This window comes from Numida meleagris, chromosome 2 (assembly GCF_002078875.1).
Source record: "Numida meleagris isolate 19003 breed g44 Domestic line chromosome 2, NumMel1.0, whole genome shotgun sequence".
NCBI classification, from domain to species: domain Eukaryota; kingdom Metazoa; phylum Chordata; class Aves; order Galliformes; family Numididae; genus Numida; species Numida meleagris.
Genome location: NC_034410.1, coordinates 53,045,322 through 53,068,004, shown reverse-complemented (window position 1 = coordinate 53,068,004; position 22,683 = coordinate 53,045,322). Strand labels below are relative to the sequence as shown.

The 22,683-nt window shown below is 43.2% G+C and overlaps 1 protein-coding gene across 6 annotated transcripts; it reads right to left on the bottom strand.

Moving 5' to 3' along the window:
• Nucleotides 5,081-16,740, bottom strand: HUS1 (HUS1 checkpoint clamp component). Of its 6 annotated transcripts, none has more exons than XM_021385479.1 (11): nucleotides 16,559-16,735; nucleotides 16,137-16,264; nucleotides 15,426-15,602; nucleotides 14,724-14,831; nucleotides 13,720-13,794; nucleotides 11,575-11,674; nucleotides 11,119-11,250; nucleotides 9,730-9,840; nucleotides 8,626-8,739; nucleotides 5,781-6,177; nucleotides 5,081-5,690 (listed from the first exon to the last, which is right to left on the bottom strand). In XM_021385479.1, exons 1-8 carry the CDS (start codon nucleotides 16,608-16,610, stop codon nucleotides 9,758-9,760), a joined length of 855 nt encoding a protein of 284 aa, XP_021241154.1. In that variant the 5' UTR covers nucleotides 16,611-16,735; the 3' UTR covers nucleotides 5,081-5,690; nucleotides 5,781-6,177; nucleotides 8,626-8,739; nucleotides 9,730-9,757. The 6 variants fall into 6 exon arrangements, with proteins under 6 accessions (XP_021241154.1, XP_021241156.1, XP_021241157.1 ...); XM_021385481.1 differs by having other exon boundaries at nucleotides 5,781-6,115; XM_021385482.1 differs by having other exon boundaries at nucleotides 5,781-6,019.

The following is a 22,683-nucleotide window of genomic DNA, read 5'->3' as shown; positions in this document are numbered from 1 at the left end:
GCTGTGAAAAGGCTCCTCTGGTCCAAATCTCTGCTGTTAGTAACAGCAATATGTAATTTCTGGAGCCTCTGAAAATCTGACACTTGTGATACACATTTAGTTAACATCAGTAAACATTATGCTGGTTGTTTACAGTCAGTGGGCATCCTAACACAATGTTCTGACACTTTTCTACCAGTGCTGCTGAGGTTATTGTTTTAATGTGTCTTGCTCTCCCTTTAATAACTAGGTCCAACTTGGCTAAATAGTAAACCACTGGATCATCTGCACTCCATCAAAAGCCAAGACCTCAGAGGCCGCTGCTTTTCTTTCATGCACAAATAAATGGAGCAGCGTACAGTAATTTGCTTTCACAGATTTATTCTGTGTTACAAATTCTTTAACCAAATTGGAAGTCCATTTCAGTGGTTCTTCAATGTCTGCTTTTGTAGAAGCCACCAGTGGTGTGGCTATTTCTCCAAAGGCTGATTGATATCCAGTGTCTGCAAAATTCTACAGCTCCTAGAGGGCTCTAAACTGTTTCTTTATTATAAGCCTAGGCATATCCTGAATAGTATTCACTCACTCCTTAGATATTTTTCCTGCCTTTTTTAGATAATAAATGTCCTATAAATTCCACTTCTTTGTTGTAAACTTGGAATTTAACTGGGGAAACCTAGTGGCAATTAGCTAGTGGGGATGCTGTTGCTCAGAAACTGAAACTGGCTGGGCATCAGTCAGTGAGTAGTGAGCAATTGCGCATCTTTTGTTTTGTACACTCATTTTATGGTTCTTGTAGCGTTTTTTGTTTTTTTTTTTTCTTTTCTTCCTCACACATATGCTTTTCCTCTTTATTTTTTAAATTGTCCTTATCTGAACCCAGGAGTTCTTGCACTTTTCATTTCTCTCCCTCATCTCACTGGGTTGGGGAATGAATGAGCAGCTGTATGGTGCTGTTCTGCCTGCCAGATTAAAACATATGTTAACCACAAGTAGATGAGTAGGAGAGGTACCATGGATGGAGAAGGGGATAGATGCAGGTGTAGTTTGTTTTTGCTTTCAAATGTAGAACTGCCCACAAAGTGATGTTGATTGCTTCGTGTTGATTTGAGACCATTCCTCAACAGTCTTGGACAGATGTCTTTTGAAAAATGTCAGCCAGAATATCAGTTGTGCTTTAGTTAAGCACAAGTTTGGTGTGGAACTAGATGAAAGAAATGTAGCACTTTGTGAAGCACAGAACAACAGATACAGTGATCAAGTAGTCCCATTTGACTACAAAATCTGTGAACAGAACATTTCTTATAGGCTTCTCTGTGGCATTTAACACTGTAGATTGGAAAGTGGTGGAAATACTCCTTAATTTCTCTTTAATGCTCATAGGAGAATCTTAGTTGTAGTATCAGTTTCTATGTAATAGCATAGAATCAAAGTGTCATATAGGTTGGAAAAGACCCCTAAGATCATCAAATCCAACAATCTACCTTCAATGACTTTACAGGAACCTTTAGGCCCAACAAATGCTCATCTCCAAAGAGACCACAAGTCATGAATTGCGGCAATGGGAGGAACAAACAGTGGCTGCATTGGCTGGCCAGCTCTGACAATATGAATAAAGTCTCTCTTCCTCCCTGCGGCCTGCATCTCAGCTGTGGAGAAAGTGGTTCAGGGTCTTGAAGACAGAGAGAGTAATTCTTCTCCCTCACCTGTATGGACCAGTATCTCAGCTATTAAAAGTAAGTGTTCCTCTGCTCAAGAGAAAAGATGTAGTGGGCACACATCACATGCCACTCTGTGGTCTTAGCTGTGTGACCATAGAGAGGAGATGAGGAAGTGGGATGGAAAATCTACCTCAAACTTAGAGGCAGGGGTATGTGAGTTGCAAGGAAAAACAGAACCAAAAAGGAGTTCTCCCAGGAAAGCTGCTGATAGAGTTTCCAGTGGACAGTTCCCATGACAGTAGAAGCGATGATCCCATCTATGTGACTCCCATCTACAAGAAGGGTTGTACGGAGGATCCGGGGAACTACAGGCCTGTCAGCCTGACCTCAGTGCCAGGGAAGGTTCTGGAGCAGATTGTCCTGAAGGAGATCACGTGGCATTTGCAGGACAACCAGGGGAACAAGCCCAGCCAGCATGGTTTTGTGAAGGGCAGGTCCTGCTTGAGCAACCTGATCTCCTTCTATGTTCGAGTGACCCGCCTGGTGGGTGAGGGAAAGGCTGTTGGATGTGGTCTACTTAGACTTCAGCAAAGCCTTTGACACTGTCTCCCACAGTATTCTCCTGGAGAAACTGGCACCCCGTGGCTTGGACAGGCACACTCTTTGCTGGGTAAGGAGCTGGCTGGAGGGCCGGGTCCAGAGAGTGGTGGTGAATGGAGTTAAATCCAGCTGGCAACTGGTCACAAGTGGTGTTCCCCAGGGGTCGGTGCTGGGGCCTGTCCTCTTCAATATCTTTATTGATGACCTGGATGAGGGCATTGAGTGCACCCTCAATAAGTTTGCAGATGACACCAAGCTGGCAGGAAGTGTCGATCTGCCTGGGGGTAGCAAGGCCCTACAGAGAGATCTGGACAGGCTGGATCTCTAGGCTGAAGCCAATGGGATGAGGTTCAACAAGACCGAGTGCCGGGTCCTGCACTTTGGCCACAACAACCCCAGGCAACGCTACAGGCTTGGGGCAGAGTGGCTGGAAGACTGTGTAGAGGAAACGGACCTGGGGGTATTGGTCGATGCTCGGCTGAGCATGAGCCAGCAGTGTGCCCAGGTGGCCAAGAAGGCCAATGGCATCCTGGCTTGGATCAGAAATAGTGTTGCCAGTAGGAGTAGGGAAGTCATTGTCCCTCTGTACTCAGCCCTGGTGAGGCCGCACCTCAAGTACTGTGTCCAGTTTTGGGCCCCTCACTGCAAGAAAGACACTGAGTACAGAGAAGGGCAACAAAGCTGGTGAGGGGCCTGGAGCACAGGCCTTACAAGGAGCAGCTGAGGGAGCTGGGATTGTTCAGTCTGGAGAAGAGGAGGCTCAGGGGAGACCTTATCACTCTCTATAACTACTTGAAGGGAGGTTGTGGTGAGCTGGAGGCCGATCTTTTTTCTTGGGTAACTTGTGATAGGACTAGAGGGAACGGCCTCAAGTTGCACCACAGGAGATTTAGGCAGGACATGAGGAAATACTACTTTTTCGAAAGAGTGGTCAGGCGCTGGAAAGGGCTGCCCAGGGAGGTGGTTGAGTCACTGTCCCTGGAGGTGTTCAAGGAACTTTTAGATGTTGTGTTGAGGGATGGGGTTTAGTGAGAACTATTGGTGGTGGGCGGATGGTTGGACTGGATGATCTGAAGGTCTCTTCCAAGTTTGGTGATTCTATGATTAACATTGTCAGTTCTTTTACTAGGAACAGAATTGTCTACTTTGAACTTCCAGCAGTTCCAGTTATGGCTTTGATGTTAATAGCCATGTTATTTTTATTAGTGAGAAAGCAACTATAATTAAACAGGCAGCCAGGCAAAAATAGTGCGTTACTCAACTTGCATTTAAGACCTTGTGTAAGGATGCTATTCCGAGGGGCTTCCACAAAGAGGAAAATTTGCCCTGGAGAGAAAAGTGGTAATAAAATCTCCTTAATTTTAGATTGAAAACCTGTACCTTTAGAGACTTACCTACCATTTCAAATAAGGATAAATATAATCTGTGTTGCACAGAACAGTTTTTTATTTCACCTATAAAATAACCATACTCAAAATACACCCAAAGATACAATGTAGCAACTTTTTCTTTTCTGTAAGATGGTGACTGACAGCATTTGAGATAATATACCATGTACATGTCCATCATTGTAAAGAAAGAGATGAACACTAAAAAATAAAAATCTGTAAAGAGAAACACATGTATCTTATGCTAAATATATATATATAAATATACAGAGGGTATGCCAGTAAAGTGACTTCAGTTGCAGGCATCGTCTTCAGTATTAGTTTGCTAATATCTTGCACTAGTGTCATGGTTTTATGATTTTTGGTTATTGGTATTCCACATCATAACATCATGTAGTGAATGTACCTGGTTCTCAGAAGAGAAGGACTACTACATTCCCCACGGTACTTTGCTCCTCTGTTACCATTTTCCAGCCGGAGGGAAAAGATAAAAACTTGCAGATCACGAGACGTCGTCCCTTTTTCCGCCCATCTATTGTCCTGGCAGCACCTTGCTCTCCAGCCGTCTTATCGTCGGTAGTAGAGTAAGGGCTACCTTGATTTGGGGACATTCTCTCTCTCTGTATTGGATTTATCAGCTTAAATTGTAATTATATTGTATTATAGTGTGTTGTTTTGCATTCCGATATCTTATTTAGTAAATTAGTTTGTTTCTCCTCAGATTGTTGCCGCTGTTCTTTGCTCTCAGGGCCATCTCCTTACCCTTTTTTTCCCTTTTCCCTTTTCCCGGGGTGTGGGCCCATGGGTCCCCTGTCCCCTTCGTCATGGAACTGGGCCGAACACCCGTAAACCGTTGACTACTAGTAAAAGCTGAAGCTAGAAATAAACAAGACTGTAAAACTTGGTACTCTAAGTTGATCCACCATTTATCCCCAGTTTCAAAATCTCCAGCTAGAGATAAAATAAGCAGCACTGTTACTATGTAAGAGTAAATATGCTACAGTGCTTAGAGCAGCAAACACTAATTCTTTGTATCTTCTCCAGAGTTACCTGGCATGCAGGAGGCATGGCGTAGTTCTCTGAAGGCTTGGGGAAAGGCCACCCTTCCAGTACAGTGCCCTAGTACTGGCATGCCCAACCCACAGCCCAAGGGCTGCAAGCAGCCTGGCCCAGACTGTCCTATGCCTCCTGTGTGCCCCGCCCTGTGCCTTTGTGGTGGCAGCTCTTCCCCACCAAGCAACGTCTATCAGCCTCAGACATGCACTCATTGTCAACCTGGTTGAAACCAGGACACAGGGAAGGCACAGTTTAGTGCTAACTTAAGTTATGGCAAATAATTGTATGCATTTTGATACACTGACTAAACACAGTCCTGTGAACAGTGAAAAAATATGCAGCCTTGCTTTCCTTTTTGATAAAGGGATTTGAGAAAATAAGTTCCAAGAGTGCTCATAAAAATCTATTTTTTTGTATATTTGCAACTCCATTTTCAGTTGACATAAATACATTACCTGCACATTTTCAAATGGAATTTGATCATGTCTCTTTACAAGACTTTTATAAGGCCAATCTTACTAGAGAAAAATACCCCTTGCTTCATAATCACGCCTTACTCACGCCATCACTTTTTGGCAGTACATACACTTTTGAACAACTGTTTTCAAGGATGAAACACAGGAAGAGTAAAATTTCATCAACAATTTCTAACAAACAGCACCCTGAGAACTCAATAAGAACTGCAACCACTTCCACTGAACCAGCTTGATGCATTAGTTTCACAAAAACTTCTGAGGGATGCTGAGAAGGCGGAGGGAGATGCTGAACACCTTTGCTTCAGTCTTCACTTCAAAGACTCCTCCTCTTCCTGGACCCTGGAGGGAAGAGAGATAGTCCAGGAAATGAAGAGCTTCCCTCTGGTTGAGAAGAGGGTGGTCTGGGAGCATCTGGGTGGGATCAATGGGCCCTGATGGGATGTATCCGCATGTGCTGAGGGAGCTGGCAGAGGCGATTGCTGAACTGCTCTCTATCATCTTTGACAGGTCTTGGTGAACAGGAGAGGAGCCTGAAGATTGGAGGAAAGCCAGTGTCACTCAACAGTCTTCAAAAAGGGTAAGGAGGAGGACCCAGGAAACTACAGGCCAGTCAGTCTCACCTTTGACCCTGGAAAGGCGATGGAACAGCTTGTTCTACGTGCCATCTCCAGGCAATTGGAAGAGGTCATCAGGAATAGTCAGCATGGATTTGCTAAGGGAAAATCGTGCTCGACCAATCTCATAGCCTTCTACGATGGCATCACCAGCTGAGTAGATGGGGAGAGAGCAGTGGATGTTGTCTACCTTGACTTCAGCAAGGCTTTTGATACTGTCTCCCATTAACATCCTGATAACGAAGCTGAGAAAGAATGGGGTAGATGAGTGGATGGTGAGGTGGGTTGAGAACTGGCTGAGCTCAGAAGGTGGTGATCAGCGGTGCAGTCCAGTTGGAGACCTGTGAATAGCAGTGTTCCCCAGGGGTCAGTGCTGAGTCTGGTCTTGTTCAGTATCTTCACCCTGATGAGGGGATAGTGTCCACTCAGCAAGTACACTGATGATACAAAGCTGGGAGGAGTGGCTGACGCACCTGAAGGCTGCGCTGCCATTCAGCAAGATCTAAACAGGCTGGAGAGTTGGGCAGAGAACCAGATGAGGTTTAAATAAGCAAGTGAAGAGTCTTGCACGTAGGGAGGAATAACTGCATGCATCAGTACAGGCTAGGGGAATGACCTGCTGGAAAGGAGCTCTGCAAAGAGGGACCTGGGGGTCCTGGTGGACAACAGGTTGCCCATGAGCCAGCAGCGTACCCTGGTGGCTAAGAAGGCCAATGGGATCCTGGGGTGCATTAAAAAGAGCGTGGCCAGCAGGTCAAGGGAGGTGATCCTCCCCCTCTACTCTGCCCTGGTGAAGCTTCAGCTGGAGGACTGTGGCCAGTTCTGGGCTCCCCAGTACAAGAAAGACAGGGGTCCACTGGAATTAGTCCAGCAGCAGACCACAAAGATGATAAAGGGCCTGGAGCACCTCTCTTATGAGGAAATGCTGAGCAACCTGGGTCTGTTCAGCCTTGAGAAAACTGAGAGGGGATCTGGTTAATGTTTATAAATATCTAAGGTGGGGGAGGCAAAGCGATGAGGCCAGACTCTTTCCAGTGGTAGGACAAGGGGAAACAGCCACAAACTGAAGCATAGGAAGTTCTGCACAAATGTGCCTAAGAACTTCTTCACAGTAAGGGTGACAGAGCACTGGAACAGGCTGCCCGGAGAGGTTGTGGAGTCTCCCGCCTGGATGCCTACCTGTGCAACCTGGTCTAGGGAGCCTGCTTTGGCATGGGGGTTGGACTAGATGATTGCTAGAGGTCCCTTCCAGCCCCTACAATTCTGTGATATATAAACCCCTGAAGGGTTTAAGAAGACAGACCCAGGCTCTTTCCAGTGGTGCCTAGAGATGAGACAAGAGGCAATGGGCACAAAACTGAAACACGGGAGCTTCCGTATGACCATCGGAAAACACTTCTTTATTGTGTGGATGATGGAGCACTCTAGGAAGCTGCCCAGAAAAGTGATAGAGTCTCCCTCCTTGACTGTCTTCAAAAGCTGCACATACATGGTCCTGGGTAACCTGTTCTAGGTAACCCTGCTCAAGCAACATGGTTGGACAAGGTGACCTCCAGAGGTCCCTTCCAAAACCTTAACAATTCTGTGATTCCAGGACTGTGAAAATAGATGACAAAGACTTGAGAATTAGAAAATTACACAAACACAGAATGATCTGAAGGATGTCCTGAAATTTAAACAGAATAACAGAATTCAGAACCATGTCCTTAGGAAGCAGAACTAAAATATACAAGTAAAATACTTGTTAGAAGACAGAAAAAGCAAAAACTCTGATTCAGCTGCAAATATGCTGTAGTACATCAGAATTAATGGACAAACTTCCAGTAAGCACACTCAGCCTTATAAGCTGAAAGATGGCAGCATAGGCATACAAGTGGCTTTGATAAAAATCTTTTGGTACAGAGGAGGGCTTTTCTCACAAAGAATGAAAAAGAAAAAATAAAATCAATCTCAGCAAAAGGGAAAACATCAGCAAAAGAACACACACATACACAAGAAGAGGGGGATCCCTGGAAAATCTCCTGATAGGTGAAAAAAAGGGAATCTAAGAAGCTTGTGATGCAGCTTCCCATAGTACCAGAGTTAGCACACAAGTATAGCAGCTTTGTTCCTATCCCTCAACGCCTATCTTCACCATCTCACCAGAGCATAAACTAAGAACAGATGGCCTTTTTGCACATTATAAAACAATACACAGGAAACCTGCCGTGTCTCTTCTTCAGATTTTCAGAGTATGCAACAATGCAATATTTTAGAACTATCATTAACTTCTCTTGGCAAGACTGCTCCTTAGTTTCTCTTTACAGCTGCATGCCATGAGAGTTAGATTGTGTTTTTGCAGTAGAAACTTCCAATACCAAGATATAGGCCTGTACTGAACTTTCTTACAAAACAGCTGCGTAGGTTAAAATGGCCGCATTGGTTGTTTTTCCTCAAGAAAGATGGTGAGCAGCAGAATAGAACGGAGGCTAGGACATCCTAAACAAGTAGGAAATTAATCCAGAGGGTTTGAGCAATACCCACAGTGATCAAACACGAACAAGATCAACTTTTGCAAAAGAATGTGCAAGTTCACTGAAAAGGGAAAGGCTGCTAAATAAATGTAAATGTGTAATTAAATTTATGCTTGTTAGCACAGAATAATAGGTATCATAAATCAGGAATTGGGACTTATTAACCTTTACATATTTCCTGATATGGGTTTCTTCTTTCTTAAACATGGCTTTTCTAAGTAGTGAGGGATAAGACAAGAATTCATAGCAGGGTAAGGAAAGCCTGGCATACAATGAAACACGTATGACAGCTTCAAGAAATATCGTTGTCCTGCATCCACAGAGAAGTATAAAATTACCTTAAAATCAACAGGTTGGTGATAGACTTTGTATGGAAAAATTGATTAGCAGATGTGTCGTGTAGATTGTGCGCCTGGAGTACCTAGCCAGTAGGGGAACAGGAGAGTAACGACCTGTGACGGGAGAAAAGGGTACACAATCACAAGAGCGTTTCACTGATTCGGGGAGCGTTTTCGTCCATGACACAAGGGGGCGCGCGACCGCTACTGCGATATCGAATTAAAAAAAAAAAAAAAAAAAAAACCACTTTGCTGCTTCACAGAGATGTTTGCCTGATAGAAAATGATTGATTCCAAGCATTTCCAACAATGCCAAATTGGTATTATTTACCCACTCAAAAACAACAATTCTTAACGAGGACCCCAAATCTATAATCAGTCCAGAAAGCTTCAATTCTGGATCTGTCATACCTCCTACTGGACTTGTGCTTTAATTGAAACATACAGTTGGGACGGTAGAAGCATAACTCAGCAGCAGTTCATCTCAAATACAAATATCAGGATAACAAGGAAGTGTACATGCCTTGAAAGTTTTCTGCTTTCAAGATTTTGTGCTGCTGGAGTCAGAAACTTCATCAAATTGCTCCTCAACAATGTAATTTAAAAACATATCATGACTTAACAGCTGTCTGATGCTCAGTGCTGCATGACCTCAAGTAAACACATACAGTAAATGCCTTCCTGATTGCACCACACCACAACGTAACACCTGAAACTGTGTTCTTTTCCAAAAGAGTAAAAACATTCAATTTGAATATCCACAGGCTGAATATCCCACATACTCAAACAAATATTCCTAACAAAGAAATAACCCCCCTACCTTGTCCTTTCTGGAAGCAGACAAGCAGCACCATTAAGGAGAAGAACTCGAGACTTCTACAGACCCAGTAACTCAACAAGCACAGGTGTCAATTGCTTCAGAGGAGCAGTGTAAAGCATTTATTTGCCTGAATTGTTGAATTGCATGTTAAATTTTATTAAATGAAGAATAGTGATCCCTTTTCTCCCATCCAAGCCTATCTTACAGAAAATCACAAATGCATTTATAAACCAAACATAACACCAAGATAAGTTGCTATCCCACTTTGTGGAAAAAGCCTCAACTTGGAAAGTGACTGTGATTCCAAAACCTTCAGGCAAGTGCTGGAATGAAATACTGAAGTGAAACATCCTCATGGAGCAAGATGAAGTGGACAATTCTTTTACTTATGATATCTGTTAAAGAGAAAAAAAAACAACACATAAATCCAGTTTCAAGCACAGCAAATACTTAACAGAATGCCACCATAAGAATACAATGTCACTTCCGATACAGGATGTCATTTTAAAGTATACTTTTTAGTAGAGTATGACTGGACATACAACCCTGCAATACTGAAGTACTTAAGGGCCTGTTAAGAATTACTGGGGCCTATGAACGCTGATACCAAAATGGAAATGTGTAATGCACAGGCATATAACGCTATACCCATATCTTTATCCTCCCTGGGAAATCCCTAGTGTCTGCACTAAACCATAATGCATAGATGCTCTTATAAAGACAGAAGTCCAGGAGGAAAGCATGCAGAGTTATCAAAATAACATATAAGCCCCTGCACAGCTTCTGCTTAAGGGAAACACACTTTTTCTATGATTAGAAAGACGTGCTATGTAAAAAGCATTTAGGTATCAGAATCAATTTGGTTCTGGATGTAAGAAAGCACCTGAGGGGGAAAAAAGTCAGTCTGGTATTGACCAGGAATGCCTATGAGAAAGAAAAAGTTAATTATTTTTGAGGGGAGAAATGAAGAATGCTTCCACTCACTCAGGTTTAGAAGCATTTATAAGTGAAGGTGTTAGGGCAACAATGATGGTGAAGGATCTAGAGGGCAAGACACATGAGGAACAGCCGAGGGCACTTGCTTTGTTCAACCTAGAGGAGACTGAGGGGAGGCCTCATGGCAACCTACAGCTTCCTCATGATCTCTTTGGTGACAGCAACAGGACCTGAAGGAACAGCATGGAGCTGCTTCATGGGAGGCTCAGGTTGGGTTAGGAAAAGGTTCTTTGCCAGAGGGTGGTTGAGCACAAGAATGGGCTCCTCAGGCTAGTGGTCATGGCACCAAGCCTGCTGTAGTTCAAGAAGTGTTTGGACAACACTCTCAGACATATAGTTTAATTTTTAGGTAGTTGTGCATGGAGCCAGAAGTAGATTATCCTTGTGGGTCCCTTCCAACTCAGGATACTATGTGATTCTATTATTCAGTCTGATTATCAATACTTTTAAAAGGTCCTGGCTAAATGCTTTTAGTATTTTTTCTTTCTTCCTGAAGAACCTAAAGAACCTAAGTCCTGATGCTCACTGACTAAAACCAGAAATATTAAAAGTTGTCAGGGGCAGTAAAAACAGTCAAGTTTCAAAGTGACAAAACAGAAGATATGCTATTCTCCTAAGACTACCAGCACAGACTTACTTCCTTACATAGAGTTTGTAAACAGAGCAGTTCAACTTACTGCACAAGGCTTTTGTGGGATTGACCTGCTGTCCTACAAGGAGCTGCTGCAACTTCTTGATGTCTATGCGTGCTTCAGCCATGCTTTGCAGATCTCTGCCTTGAGCAGAGCTTTGACATTCATCCTCTGATGCTGAAAGAACACAACACTTAGTCAAAAATTAGAAGGGATTTCAAAACTTAGAAGGACGCATCTGACAACTACTGAACAGCTGATATTCAAAGGGGTTGTTTATCAGCAAAGCACTGCAAGGAAGTGGAAGCCCACTATTCCAACAAGTTGTCAAAATTACTGGAAAAGATTTGCCCAGCAAACATGAGAATTGGCCACTTTCTTTTTAAGGTTTCATTTGAAGACTTCAAAGGATTTGATGGTATTTTCTAAGTACTAACAGAAAGTAGGTACTTAAGTAATGAGATCAAACAGACACAAGAGGTAAGAAGCAGGGAAACTTACCCCAGGGAGGATTTCCCAAATCTTTAAAATGTGTTGTTACCGATACTACATCAGTTTCTATTTTTAAGTTCATTTCTCCACTCAAATTTGCTTCAATCACCTGCAACACAATCAATTTCAGTTTTAAGCAAGCCTCTTTTGCACTGCATAATTATAGAGGAATAACGCAGTGCTCTACTCAAGCTTCCAGAAGCACTTCAGTGCCTTCACAGCTCAACTGTACTTTTTCAATACAGTTCAAATATTTGAATGCTGAGCTACAAAATACATTTCTTATCATTCTTATGTGAATAATCCTAGACCAACTTCCCTCAAACTATGAAGAGAAAAATTTAATCACTCTCCGTTACTTGCAGAGTAAGTATTGGCTTTGGAAAGTCCATGTGCTAAGACAAAGCCTTTAGAAACAAGAGACTGAAGTTGGAGAAGTGGAACATTTGCTGCATTTTCTTCTAGCTTTTCAAACAACAGGAAGACACATATGCACTTCATACAACACATACAGAAAATTGGATGCACTAGGAGCTTATCTGCAGTTGCTTTCCAAGACTTAAAAATAGGCATTAGTTGCACCAGAGCAGTAACTCCAAGCAGAACTTTGCAACGCAAGGAATTCTGGAAACATGCTGAAAACTTTCAAATTCCATCCTGAAAATGGTATCCTACCAGAAGAATGCAATATATTATCCTACACAAATCCCAGGAAAATCAGAGGACAATTAATGCACATCCAAGCACATGATTTCTGTGATCAGAAGAATTCTCAGTACTTTTACAGAGGCTCACATGACAACCAAAAATTCCTAAAGAATGGGAGATGCTGACCAGTTACTGTTTGAAAGACCTTCTAAAAGCAGTTTTTGCAGCACTCATCTTGACCAAATTTATAACCAAGATGCACCTAGCATAAATAATTAATTGTGACACTTTATATTTTTGTTCTTTAATAACAGAAAAGCATGCACAAGGTACAAGTACTGTCTCCTCCCTTAGAGCTACCACAAGTATTTCCCAGAGTTTTACTTAGTTTTGACTGTAAACGCACTTTGGAGATTAGGAACTTAGGAAGAAGGTTATGATCTGTGTTGACATACTACCTCTTCTGAGTGTCGCTACCCACCAAAGATCAATCCCATCATAAAGCTATCCTGCGTAATTAGAGATCCTTGACTCTGGAAACAAAGCAATTACAATCTGCGCTTTTGTTGCATGTAAGTACTTCCACTGAGGACACTGGGGAAGAAGTTAGAGAGGAAAAATAAAATTCCAAAAGGCTCACTACAAAGAAGAAGAGTTTGAAGTACATCACTCATCTATTTGTAGGACAACTGCCATTTTCAAAACTGACAGAAAGCCAGCATTAATCTCTGAGTCCTTCCAAGTCTTGTAAGATGGGAGTACCCCATTTCAGGATTCTTCATTTACACAAAATGAAATCCCATTTATCAAAATTGTTATGGACAGTTCCACAACCTTTCCAAAGCTCTATACCTACCTTACTTCAATGCTAGTAAATTTTAGTGACTTTCAGTTTTGAAGAAACTAAATAAAGAAACAAAAAAACCTTTTAGACCACCTTCGAAAGGCTTCCTCCAATGAAAGGTTTACCAGCGCTCCAGAAATTCAGGGTGGGCTGAAAACCCACCATGTCAGAATCTAAAGCACAGACTGACATCCACAAGGCATTAAAAGGATTTCCTCCAAATCATACCTCAAGTTCACCAAAAGGTCATTTATTAAAAAAAAAAAAAAAAGACTCACTTAATAGGGCATTCTTTTATCACCTATGAAGTCTCCAGCACACTTCATGAAAGACTGCAGTTTCTTTCCATCTGTAAAGAGTGGCTGGTAGCAACACCGTATCATGTTCTTTCTGGAATTCAGTATGAAAAACAGGATGTTCTATGAGGTCCTGGACAAGCTCTTCACTGTCAGTCCTAAAACATATTCTATCATTCCCTTCATCACTTCCCTTCAGCCTCTACGCTATCTTCAGGTACCTTTAACTCAACATCTATCCCATCTAAAAAAAAAAAATATATATATATATATAACACAGACGCATCAGTTCAGGCAACAGGGAAAAGTGTTACATCAAAGATAAAATGAGGTCTGTAAGACATAGACTTAAGTGCCTTAACTTACGATGCAATTGCTGAGATTCTTCATTCTCTCTACAATACTCTTCATTGTTTTCAGCGCCGGTAGGTAAATACTGACCTAGAATGATATTAAGAAAAAAAAAAAAGACACCCTACATTCATGACAATATTTCATTTGTAATGCCCTAGCTTTCCCTTCAAGTACATCCTTATTTTGGACTCCTCAGCTACATACTGACTGGAAGAAACACTATATTAACTAAAATCAGCAAACAATCCAAGAACAAAAGAACTCTTTCCCATTCCAGTAGTAGGCCATCCCTCTATTAATTGCTTCAGACACACTATCCCGAATCTGCGTTGAAAACTGAGGATAGACATTTTTTATAGATCAGATTCTCAAGTGAACCTCTATCTGCGTAATTGAGCAGTTTAAAGTTACTACAGCCAATCATTTTTGAAACCGCATCAGTGTAAATCTGAAATAACAAAACGTATCAAGTTTCTATTGTGTCTTACATCTTCAGATTTGAAATCATTTTAGCTATGGAGGTAACAGAGAACTACATCCTCAAACAGGAACACAATTTGCACAAAGACCTTTTGTTGCAGTTCTACTGAAAGTTAGAAGCGATATAAAAAGGATATTTAAAAAAAAATCAGGAGGAAAAACATGTACTTGTAACTCTGTCAGGTAGGCTAGAAATTTCAGAGACAGCAGATTAGTTGGGCTACTTGGTACCTAAGCAGTTAAATCATATGAAGTAGTCACAAAGCTTTGCGTTTTGAAGACACTCCTGTACAAAGCTATTCAAGTCCTATGCTTCTCCACTGCCCCATCCCAAATAACACAGCAGTAACTTCTACCTATCTGCTCCATCTTTACTAGTTTGGGGCTCTTGTCAAGATGTAAGCTATGTTCCATCCCTCTCCAAACCTCTAGCTCTCCCTTTTCTGCTCCTTCTCCTCTCCAAAACCCACTGCCAGTATACTCCATGGCAGTATAAACCTTCTCACTCCATAGGAAATATTAAAATTGAGGCTTACATCAAAGTCTGGCACACTGGGCTCTTTGAAGTCATTCCACAGTCTTCTGGGAATAACCTTCACAGGAATATCATGCGTCACAATCCTACTGCTGCTTGATAAGGATGGCTTGAGAGAGACAGAGCAAGCTTTTTAAGCAAGAAAAAAAAGGACTTTAATTCTGAATCCAAATTTTTCAGACCCAGACCGGGAAAAACTGGATCCAACCACCCCAGATACCCAGTTTCACTTCTCTTTTTTCCAAAGGTCTTCTATTAAGCTGATTTCCCTTTGAGTTCAGAAGAGTTTAAGAGTCATTAGTACCTATGAACTAACCTTCAACTGTGAAGAAGTGTTAACAAGAACAACAAAAAAAACTCTGATGTGCTACTTGAAATTGAATAGCAAGACAAGCAAAAGCAAAACATAGAGTCAAAGACTACACCAAAACCTCTGGCACCTAAGAGCTTCAATAAGAAGTCAACAGACCACAGAAAATGTAGAGAATGGAGAAATGGAGAAAGGTAGTAGGTGACAAAATTATTTCAGGCTTTCATTCCTCCCCCACTCCTTTCTTGTCTTTTGGAAAATACAATTCTGGTATTATCTGTTACCAATCATGACGGCAGGAAAGGCCAGTAACAGGAAAAATGCCAAGATTTCTCTTTCTTCAGTTTCCTAGAATTACACCAATAAAGATGATAAAAGCATTATTGCACTTACTAGCTCTACAGCAACTTTAAGACAGGGAGAGTGTTTGTTAGTCAACTTGATCTTCACTGCCTTTGCACTCTGGGCAGTTTTTAAGGCTCTTGACAGGTTCTCGGGCATGAGCTCTAAATATATTTCATTGTGATCTGCAGCTACTCCTTCCATCTGGAATTCATCAAAGAAATTCCCCTGCAAGGTTGAAATTTGAGAAATAAAGCAAATTAAAAGAAAAAAAAAAAAAGAGGGGCAAGTTTGACTTAACAAACCTTAGTTTAGAACCGCATGGTTATAGCAAGTATCCTCTGCCCAGCACCACCTGCAGGAATCAATACGGGCTACCTGAAGATGGAGGCCCACTGCTTCACAGGTGAAATTATTAACTTCAGATTCTCCCCCAGCACCCCTAAGTCCTCAAAATACATGGCAGGAGGGGTGAGTTATGCTTCACCGTTTCCAGTCCTGGGCAGGCCCTTGCAGGCCAGCACACGTGGAATCCATACAGAACTGACAACCAAGGAAAAGCAGTGTCTAGCCAGAAACACTAGTTCTGCACAACTAAAAGGCAGTCCTGCAAAACAGAATGCCTTGAGTGTCTAGATAGGCCATGAGAGATCTGAGACACCTCAGGTAAGGGCTATATTTTTAAGAAACACCTTGTAAAAGAGATCTGTCTACATGCACTATTTTTCAGTGCCATGTGGATATTTAACTTCCCCGGCTTACCTGGCACAGCTCACACCACATACTGACTCCTCCATTTGCAACCCTGTCGGACAGGATGAAATACAGCTTGTTCACAGTAAGACGCAGGGTGCAGGTCTTGGCTAATTTTGCGATCGTGTTAATTACACCTGGTGGGGTAGAGGGAACAGCAGACACTGCTTCGTGCTGTGTACCACGGTGGCAAGGGAGAAACCCCTACAGCCCAAAATCACAACTCATGCTACTGCAGAAACTCCCAAACGCATCGAGGCAAAGAAACCACCTCCACGCCGTCTCCCTACCCACGGCCTGAGTCCCAACGAGCACGCAAAGCGACCGGCGACAGCCAGCGCGCACAGCCCTTCCGTTTCCTGGGGAAAGGCAGCCCAAGCTGCTTAGCCGAGGGACGGCCGATCCCGGTACCCTCTCCCCGGCATACTCACGGCTGAAGTGATTGAGACAGGCGAGATCTACAATCTTAGCCCTAAAGCGCATAGCGACAAATAACTCACGGCAGCAACACCATCCCTCTCCCTCAACTATAAAGCTATAGGCGGGGCCAAAGAGGCCCTTCGCGCGGCTCGACAGAAGCTGCGGGCGGGAAGTGGGGGTCGGATGGAAGGACCGGACTGGATAGTACAGGACTGGATCGGGAAGGTGCTGGGCGGTGGGTTGCTGGCCGTGGGAGTGGGGCTGGAGACAGGCGGCTCGCTGGGAGTGATGTCAGCACTGCGGCAGAGAGGTGGGTGGTGAGTGCCGGCTGTCGTGTTTCCTGCAGGTGCCCTGGCCGGCGTTACCTGAGCAGAGTATCCCACCAGCAAGGAGCACTTCAGTGTCAGGTACAGCCACGGAAAGAGTGGTTTCAGCCCCCTGGCCCTATGTGGAAGTGGTGCCTGGCAATTAATTGAGAGTCTTCAGCAATTAATTGGGAGTCTGACATTCTGTCTAGGGAGGGTTGTTTTTCTAGATAAGCAGGACATGTAGGTACTGAAAGCAGAGAATCAACGTTCCACAAGCTGTGAGGACATTACACTGTACCCTGCTAGGTCTGATAATATAGGCACCATAACAAGGTCGATGTGATAATTAGAAACTTAGCCAGAAGCCGATTTTTTAATAAATAATTTCTTGACCAAATATGGGATGTGACCTACTTAGCACACAACATTTGGAGGGATAGCAACTCCCAGTGGAACTCCATGACCACCAAAGACCCCTTGCAAGAACCCTGTATTAACATAGTGCAGGTGTAATATTAGATTTTAATATATATAGCAATTCTAGGACTAAGTAGACACTTCATGGAAATTGTATGAATATTCACATGTTGAATGTGTACAGTGGTGTGGTTTAGCTCCTGGGTATGCATGCTAGGAGGAGCAATCCCCCATGCACCCAGTGCTGCAATACAGTAATGTCATCTTTCTAACCTGTCATTTGGGTTAGTGAGTTTAATTTCCAGATTTCAGCGACAGAAACCTTTGCAGAATCTGCCTGTGTAGAATCATACAGGAGTGGAGCTTTGTCAGCTGCTTTTCCAAACACTGATGTTACCCAAAGTGAAGGTCAAAGAACTCGCCTCAGAGCAAAATTTCTCAGCATCCCCTCAACAAAGTTACAAATCCAAAGACCTGAATGGATTGCTTGCCCTGTTGTCTCAAGAAATTTTCCTCAAATCTCAGGAACCCCCTGCAGCAGAAACCATGAGTAAATCCTCCTTCCTTTTGCTATTCCATCCCTAATAGGGCCAGGCTTAAAACAGAAAGGAAGGGGAAAAAAGATAACAGTAATAATAACAATATATACATATATGTATACAAAACAAGTGATGGACAAAGCAATTGCTCAGTATCTGCTGTCTGTTGCCCACCTAGTCCCCAAGCAGCGACTGCGTGTCCAACCAATTCCCCACTGTTTTTCATTTTTTTTCCGCATGATGTCCTATGGTATGGAATGTCCCTTTGGCTACTTTAGGTCAGCTGTCCTGGTTCAAGGACTTGCACTGGGATTTGTTGAACCTCGTGAGGTTCTCCTGGGTCCACTGCTCAAGACTGTCTAGATAGTATCCCATCTCTCAAGCATGTCCACTACACTACACAGCTCGGTGTCATCTGCAAACTTGCTGAGGGTGCACTCAATATCCCTGTTGATGTCACTGATGAGGCTATTAAAGTGTATCAGTCCCAGCACTGACCCCTGGGGGACACCACTTGTCACTGATCTCCATCCAGATATTAAACCATTGACCACCACTGTCTGGGTACGATCTCACAACCAGTTCCTCATCCACCAAATGGTCCACCCTTCAAATCCAATATTTTCAATTTGGAGAGAAGGATGTTGTGGGGTACCGTGTCAAAGGTCATACTGAAGCCCAGATAGATGGCATGAGTGGCTCTTCCCTCGTCTGTTGAAGCAGTTACACCATCATAGAAGGCCAGTAGGCTGGTCAAGCAGGATTTGCCTTTGGTGAAGCTATGCTGTTCTCCTGTGTCACCTCCCTGTCTTCCATCTGCCCTAGTGTAGCTAAGAATGTAATCCTCGTCCTGAACCCAAACCTCGACTGTGAACCTGAATTTAACCCTAAGCATAACCTTAAACACCAACTGCATCCATCACTGTTATGCTAATCCTAACCCCTAACCCTAATATGAACCCTAACACAGGACCCTAGCCCTAACCTTGATACTAAACCTTACCATATCCTAATCCTAAACTTAACCCTAATCTTACCCTAAAAGCCTAAAAAAGCCCCACCTAAAACTAGCCCTAGCTCTAAGTATAATCCTAACCAGAAATGTAACCCTAACCTTATTCCTCACGTTAGAACCAAACCCTAACCTTAAGCATAACCCAACCCTAACCCTAACCCTAGTCCTAGTCCTAGTCCTAATCCCTTACCCACTCCCTAACCCTAGCCCTAACCCTATGTGTATACCATAACCCTAACCTTTAACCCTAACTGCAAAACTAAGTCTAACCCTAATGACTAACTCTAATGACTAACCCTAACTTGAATGCTAACCATAATCTTAAACCTAACCCAGGACACTAATCCCAATGTTAACCCTATATCTGTCCATATCCTAATCCTGGTCTAACAATAAAATCCTAAAAAAAAAACCCTAAAACTAACCTTAAGTATAATCCTAACCAGAAATATAACTCTAATCCTAACCCTCACCATAAATGCTACCCTTACTCCTAAACCTAACCATAACCATAACCCAAAATCTAAAGCCTACCCATAACCCTAACCTTAACCCTAAATTCTAATACTAAAACTAACAATTAACATAATTGCTAACCCTAAACTTAAGCCTAAAACAAACCCAGGACCCTAACTCTACTGTCAAAGCTAATCCTAATTCACACTTTAACCCCAATCCTGTCCCTAATGCTAGCACCTAACCCTAAGCCTAGACTGAACCCAAATGGCTAACCCTAACAAAGGACACTAATCCTAACCCCAGCCATAACTCTAAATCAAACCCCAAACTTTAGCCCTAGCCTTGAATCCTCATGCTAAGTCTAAACTTAACTCAAACCAACAAACTAATCCTCTAAAACCTCACAAAGTTCAACAAGGTCAAATGCAAAGTGCTGCACTTGGGTTGGGGCAATCCCAAATACAAATGGAGTCTGGGCTGAGAGTGCATTGAGAACAGTCCTGAGGAGAAAGTCTTGGGGATTCTGTTGGATTAAAATCTCAGAATGAACTGGCAATGTGTGCTTGTAGCCCAGAAGACCAGTTGTATCCTGGGCTGCATCAAAAGTAGTGTGACCAGCAAGTCATGGGAGATGATTGTCCCCTTCTACTCTGCCTTCATGAGACCCATCTAGAGTACTCACTGTGGTCAGCTATAGGGCCCCCAGCATAAGAACAAGGACCTGTCCAGAGAAGGGCCATGAGGATGATCAGAGAGCTAGAGCTCCTCTGAAGAAAGGCTGAGGGAGCTGGGCCTGTTCAGCCTGAAGAAGAGGAGGCTCTGGGGAGACCTTATAGTGACCTTCCAGTGCCTAAAGGGAGCCTACAAGAAAGCTGGTGAAGGACTCTTTGCCAGGGAGTGTGGTGATATTCCTTGGGGAATGGCTTTAAACTAGAAGAGAGTAGATTTAGATTAGATATTACAAAGAAAATTTTCACAGTGAGGGTGATGAGGCACTGGATCAGGCTGCCCAGAGAAGCTGTGGGTGTCCCATCACAGAACGTGTTCAAGACCAGGTTGGATGGGACTTTGGGAAACTTAATTTGGTGGGAGGAGTCCTTGCCCGTGGCAGGGGGTTGGAACTGGATGATCTGTAAGATGCTTTCCAATCAAAACCATTCTATGATTCTATAACTACCTGAAAGGAGATTGCAGCGAGGAAGGCGTCACTCTCTTGTCAGTTAAACATAACCCCGAACCTCAACCCTATCCATAACCCTTACCCTAACTGTAACTCTAATGGCTAGCTCTACCCCTAGTCCTGAACCCTAACCGTATTGACTAAGCCTAACATTAACCTAGGACCCTAACAATAACCCTGTGTCTAACCACATACTAATCCTAAAGCTAATCCTGTCAGCAAAATCCAGGAATAAACCTCTCCAACCTGAATGACAGGTTAGAAAGCTGCCATTACTGTATTGCTGGGTGCATGGGGGATCACTCCCTCCTAGCATGCACACCCATGAGCAAAAGCACTCAGATTTTATACATTTTAAAATTTGAATATTCGTACAATTTCTATGAAGCCCCTGCCTATTCCTAGGACTGTTACACAAATTAAAATCTAGTACTACACATACTCTGTTTTAATTTGGGGTTCTGGTAAGGGGTCTTTGGTGGTCATATTCATGTTACATAAGCCAGGTCCCATATATGGTCAGAAACCCATTCACAAAAATATGGCTGTTGAATTGTTGTGGCGCCTATTATCAACCCTAGCAGGGTACAGTTTACCTCCTACTCAAGGCTGGTGGACTGTTGAGTCTCTGCTTTTTAGGCTCCAGATGTCCTTCTTATCTAGGAACAGAACTTTTCCAATAGAATAGTTCTGCTGAGGTGTTTGAATTAAATGCTGAAAGTTCTGAATTTATTGTTGAAGGCCCTGTATTCATTGACAGGTATCAATCCTGCCCTAACCCTATGTCATGATTTTTGCAGAGATTGAATTAAGTTTCTTCATAGATGCCCATATGATACTGTGTTTTGGATTTTTGATGAAAACAGTGGTGATAACACCAGTGTTTGAGTTGTTACAGAGCAGTGCTTACACGGCATCAAGGTACTCTCTGCTCACGCTGCTACACCAAGTGAGAGGGCTAGGAGTGCAAAAGAAGCTGGGAGGGGACACAGCAAGAACAGCTGACCCAAACCGGACAAAAGAATATCCCATACCATGTGGTGACATGCTCAGCAATAAATCTGGGGTAAAGAAGGATTACTTGAGGGACATTTGGACAGATGGTATTTGTCTTCCCAAGGAACCATTATGACTGATGAGCCTTGCTTTCCTAGGAATGGCTGAACATCTGCCTCAGAGGAAACAGCAAATGAATTCCTGGTTTTGCTTTGCTTGCATACACAGCTTTTGCTTTACCTAGTCAGCTGTCTTTATCTCAGCACTTATGTTCTCACACTTTTGCCTTTCCAATTCTGTCTCCCATCCCACCTGGGGAGAGTTAAAAAGTGGCTGTGTGGTGCTGAACTGCCTGCCAGGGTTAAACCACAACAGTCCATTTTGGTGCCCATCATGAGGGTCAAAGGGTTCTAGGTAATGATAGGTTTGATTGGAAGGGGGGTGTGCTTTACAAAATTTATAGATGTTATATCTGTTTAGGTGCTAATTGACAGGCTCCTGTATTTGTCATGGGGTTTGCTTGCCTTACTGTATGTTAGTGTCCAGTACTTGTATGTGGCTGCTTTTGCTTCTGCTGTTTGCTCTACTGCTTATCATCTTGCTTTGCCGTGGCTGTTAACATTTGGATAACAACTGTGGCTGTACACTTGGGGTAGCAGATGGCCAGGACATTGTCGTTGTTCCTGTGCTGCTGTACTAGACAGGCTGGAGCTCAAGTCAGAGGGACTATGGCTTGTGGATAAGTCCATGTAGGAACAGGTACACTCCAACATGTCTGTGGCCATGGATAAGTCTGCTGTGGAGCAAGATGCAAAGACGCATAAGCATCTGTGGCCACGGAGAAGTCCATGCTGCAGCAGGTACACCTGGCGCTGTCCATGTCTGTGGATAAGGCCATGCCAGAATACCTCAAAGTGTCTGTGACCATGACAGAGCAGGTGTCTGAAGGGACCTCTCATGAGACTGTGGCTCATAGGTAAGGCCGTCCTAGAGCAGGTACAGTTCTAAGCAACTGTGGCCAATGATCAAACCCAGACTGGAGCATCAGCAAAGGCAGGAGTTCACTGCAATGTTAAGATCTATAGCCTGGTCCAGAATGACAAGGGGTGTAGACTGTAATTGTTATGCCTTTAAATTTTTGTAACTCATGATTTAAGTTGCCTGTTACAGGAAGCATAACTGGAACTCCTTGTTGCTAGCCAGGCCAGAGACAAGGTGCAGA

Excerpts from the sequence above, each read along its gene's own strand:
- HUS1 (XM_021385479.1), bottom strand. The coding sequence starts at position 16,610 with ATGCGCTTTAGGGCTAAGATTGTAGATCTCGCCTGTCTCAATCACTTC. Across the intron at positions 11,675-13,719 it reads AGAATCTCAGCAATTGCATC|GTGATTGAAGCAAATTTGAG; the intron begins GTAAGTTAAGGC and ends ATTGTGTTGCAG. Across the intron at positions 9,841-11,118 it reads TCCCACAAAAGCCTTGTGCA|ATATCATAAGTAAAAGAATT; the intron begins GTAAGTTGAACT and ends TCTCTTTAACAG.